The sequence below is a fragment of the Hirsutella rhossiliensis genome (genome assembly GCF_020360975.1).
Source record: "Hirsutella rhossiliensis strain HR02 chromosome Unknown scaffold00001, whole genome shotgun sequence".
Taxonomy (NCBI): domain Eukaryota; kingdom Fungi; phylum Ascomycota; class Sordariomycetes; order Hypocreales; family Ophiocordycipitaceae; genus Hirsutella; species Hirsutella rhossiliensis.
In genome coordinates this window covers 9275006-9277216 of record NW_025408667.1, presented here as the reverse complement: position 1 = coordinate 9277216, position 2211 = coordinate 9275006, and the positions used below count along the sequence as shown (strand labels likewise).

General features: G+C 48.9%; 1 protein-coding gene across 1 annotated transcript; it reads right to left on the bottom strand.

Moving 5' to 3' along the window:
- Positions 1 to 225: 225 nt before the first annotated feature.
- HRG_01196 (uncharacterized protein) lies at positions 226 to 710 on the bottom strand (the record flags this gene model as incomplete). Its single annotated transcript, XM_044859667.1, has 2 exons — positions 226 to 534; positions 585 to 710. 2 exons carry the CDS (start codon positions 708 to 710, stop codon positions 226 to 228), a joined length of 435 nt encoding a protein of 144 aa, XP_044726067.1.
- Between the last annotated feature and the right edge of the window lie 1501 nt (positions 711 to 2211).

Sequence of the window (2211 nt, the reverse complement as noted above, 5' to 3'; positions counted from 1 at the left end):
TTAAGCAACCAGGTTCTCTCTCGGCGACCGCGTCGTATATATCGGCCAAGGAGCCATACAAACCTACATCCGATCTTTCAAGCATACAAGCTCCGCCTCGACCTCATCCCTCTCTCGTGGCTCTCTTACCCTGCCATCACCGTCTCGTGCCTCATTGTTCTGCCCTTGCTTCCTGCTTTATACTATGGCTGAGTGACATTACTTCTTGTCGGACGGACTGGGTTGCTAGACGTTGGCGCTGCGCATGCCGGGCGGCCCCTGCTCCTGCAGCTGCTGCTGTGCCGGTGGTGCTAAAACGGCGGCGTGCCGCTGGCGAGTAGCAGCGGTGTCCCACTCATGGTGATGGTCCATAAACGAGTATGCCTCCCTTTCTGGCAGGCCCAACCATATCTCGATAGGCAAGACGACGGCAACAAGGGCCGATCCCGTCTTCCACTTGGCTGTAAGGGCGATGTCCCCAACGTACGAGGGCAGATTGGTTTTGAGCCAGAGTGCCCACTGGCCTGCGTCGGGAATGGTATTCTCCTTTGCAACCTACTGCTTTTAGTCTAGAGCTCTAAAGGTGTATGTAGTAGTGTACTGACCCTTAAGAACATGCGTTTTGGCGTGATAGTGACCTGAGGCGAAGGCGGTTCCGGCGTCTTCTCGATGCGATGGATGAGGACCGGTGGCTGATCCAACGACGCCCGCCTGTGTACAGGCATAGACATTCCGAACCGCACTGATTTGCAGGAGTGAAGTCGTGAGACGAGCTGCGTGGCGGTTATAGCAGCACCGTTGACTGATTTTAGATCGTTGATTTTTTTTTATATTATTACTCGCATGCAGCCTCTAGGGCCATGGCGAGGCTAATAGGGGCCTAGGCCCCTATTAGCAGTCCTAGCTAGCTATAGAGCCCGGGGGCTTATAACTAATTAGGGAGAGGGTAGCTATAAAAGCGAAGACAAAGGAAAGGTTAGTCTAGTTCCTCCCGCGCGGTGATTTTCCCCCCTAAGGGCCCTAGGGCCCCTAGGTTACTCCTTTTCGAGCTACTTAGCTGTCCCTATCTCTGTTTTAGCTAAGAAGGTTAGAAGGGCTTCCCTTCCTTCCTTAGAGCTATAGAGAATAGGTAGGCTAAGGGCCCCCTCCCGTCTCTTAGAGGTCTAGTAAAGGACCTCTCTTTCCCTCCTATAGTTCGGGCACCTTAGGATAAGGTGCCTAGCCGTATACCTTCCTTAGCCGTAGCGGTAGTCGTCTCGGTCTACCTTATTAGTCCTTTTTAAGAAGGAAAATAGGAAGCCGGCCCTAAAGAGGAGCTAGTAGAAGGCCGAGAGGGTTAGCTTAGGCCTCCCTATAAGGTCCTTTTCCGGGCTAAGGGCTAAGCGGGGGGTCTTTTAAATAAATATATAGTATTTACCTAGGCCCTTAGCCCTAAGGCCTTTAGCTGCCTTAGTAGCCTAGAGTCCCTTTTAATAGTCCTTAGTAGCTTACCGGACCTTTCTTTATAAGTAGCTAATAGAGACTAAGGGGGTCCCTTAAGTAGGGGCCCCTAAGCCTCTTTTAGCTAGCTAGTTAGTAAGCTCGTTACTAAAGATCCCTAGGTAGCTAGGGTACTAGTAGAGCTATACGTTATAGAAGGCTTCTAAGCTAAATAAGAGCCTTTTAATATATATAGCTAGGTCTAAGAAACCTATAACCTTCCTTATAGCGGCTTAGCTATCTATAAAGATATAAGTATCTATAAGGGGGTTAAGGGGGCTAAGCCTTAAGGGCCGAGGCCTCTTAGCTAGGTCCTCTAGGACCCTTAGTATCGCGAATAGCTCTACGTTAGCTACTTCGATCGAGGGCCCTAGGTTCTCGTAGTACGCTTTAATAAGCTTATTTTCTAGGCCTATTTTATAAAAGGAGTAAGCGTTAGTCTTTATAAGGGATCTCGTAGGGCACCCTTTAAAGCCGTTAGTATAAAAGGCTAGGGGCTATAACCTAAAGTCTTTTAGGCTAGCTAGGCTAGCTAAGAAGTATTAGTACTACTTCTTAGCTAAGGGCTTAAGGGCCTTTATTATTATAATAGAGGCCTTAGGCTCTAGGGCCTATAGGGGCTCCTAGCTAGCTTTCCTTCTTTCTAAGGTATAATTAGGTCCTATAAGAGCTACTAGGCCTTTAAGGAGGCGGAAGAGCTATATATATAGCCTAATATAACTTAAGGCCCCTAGGTTAGAGCCCGAGTTAGCG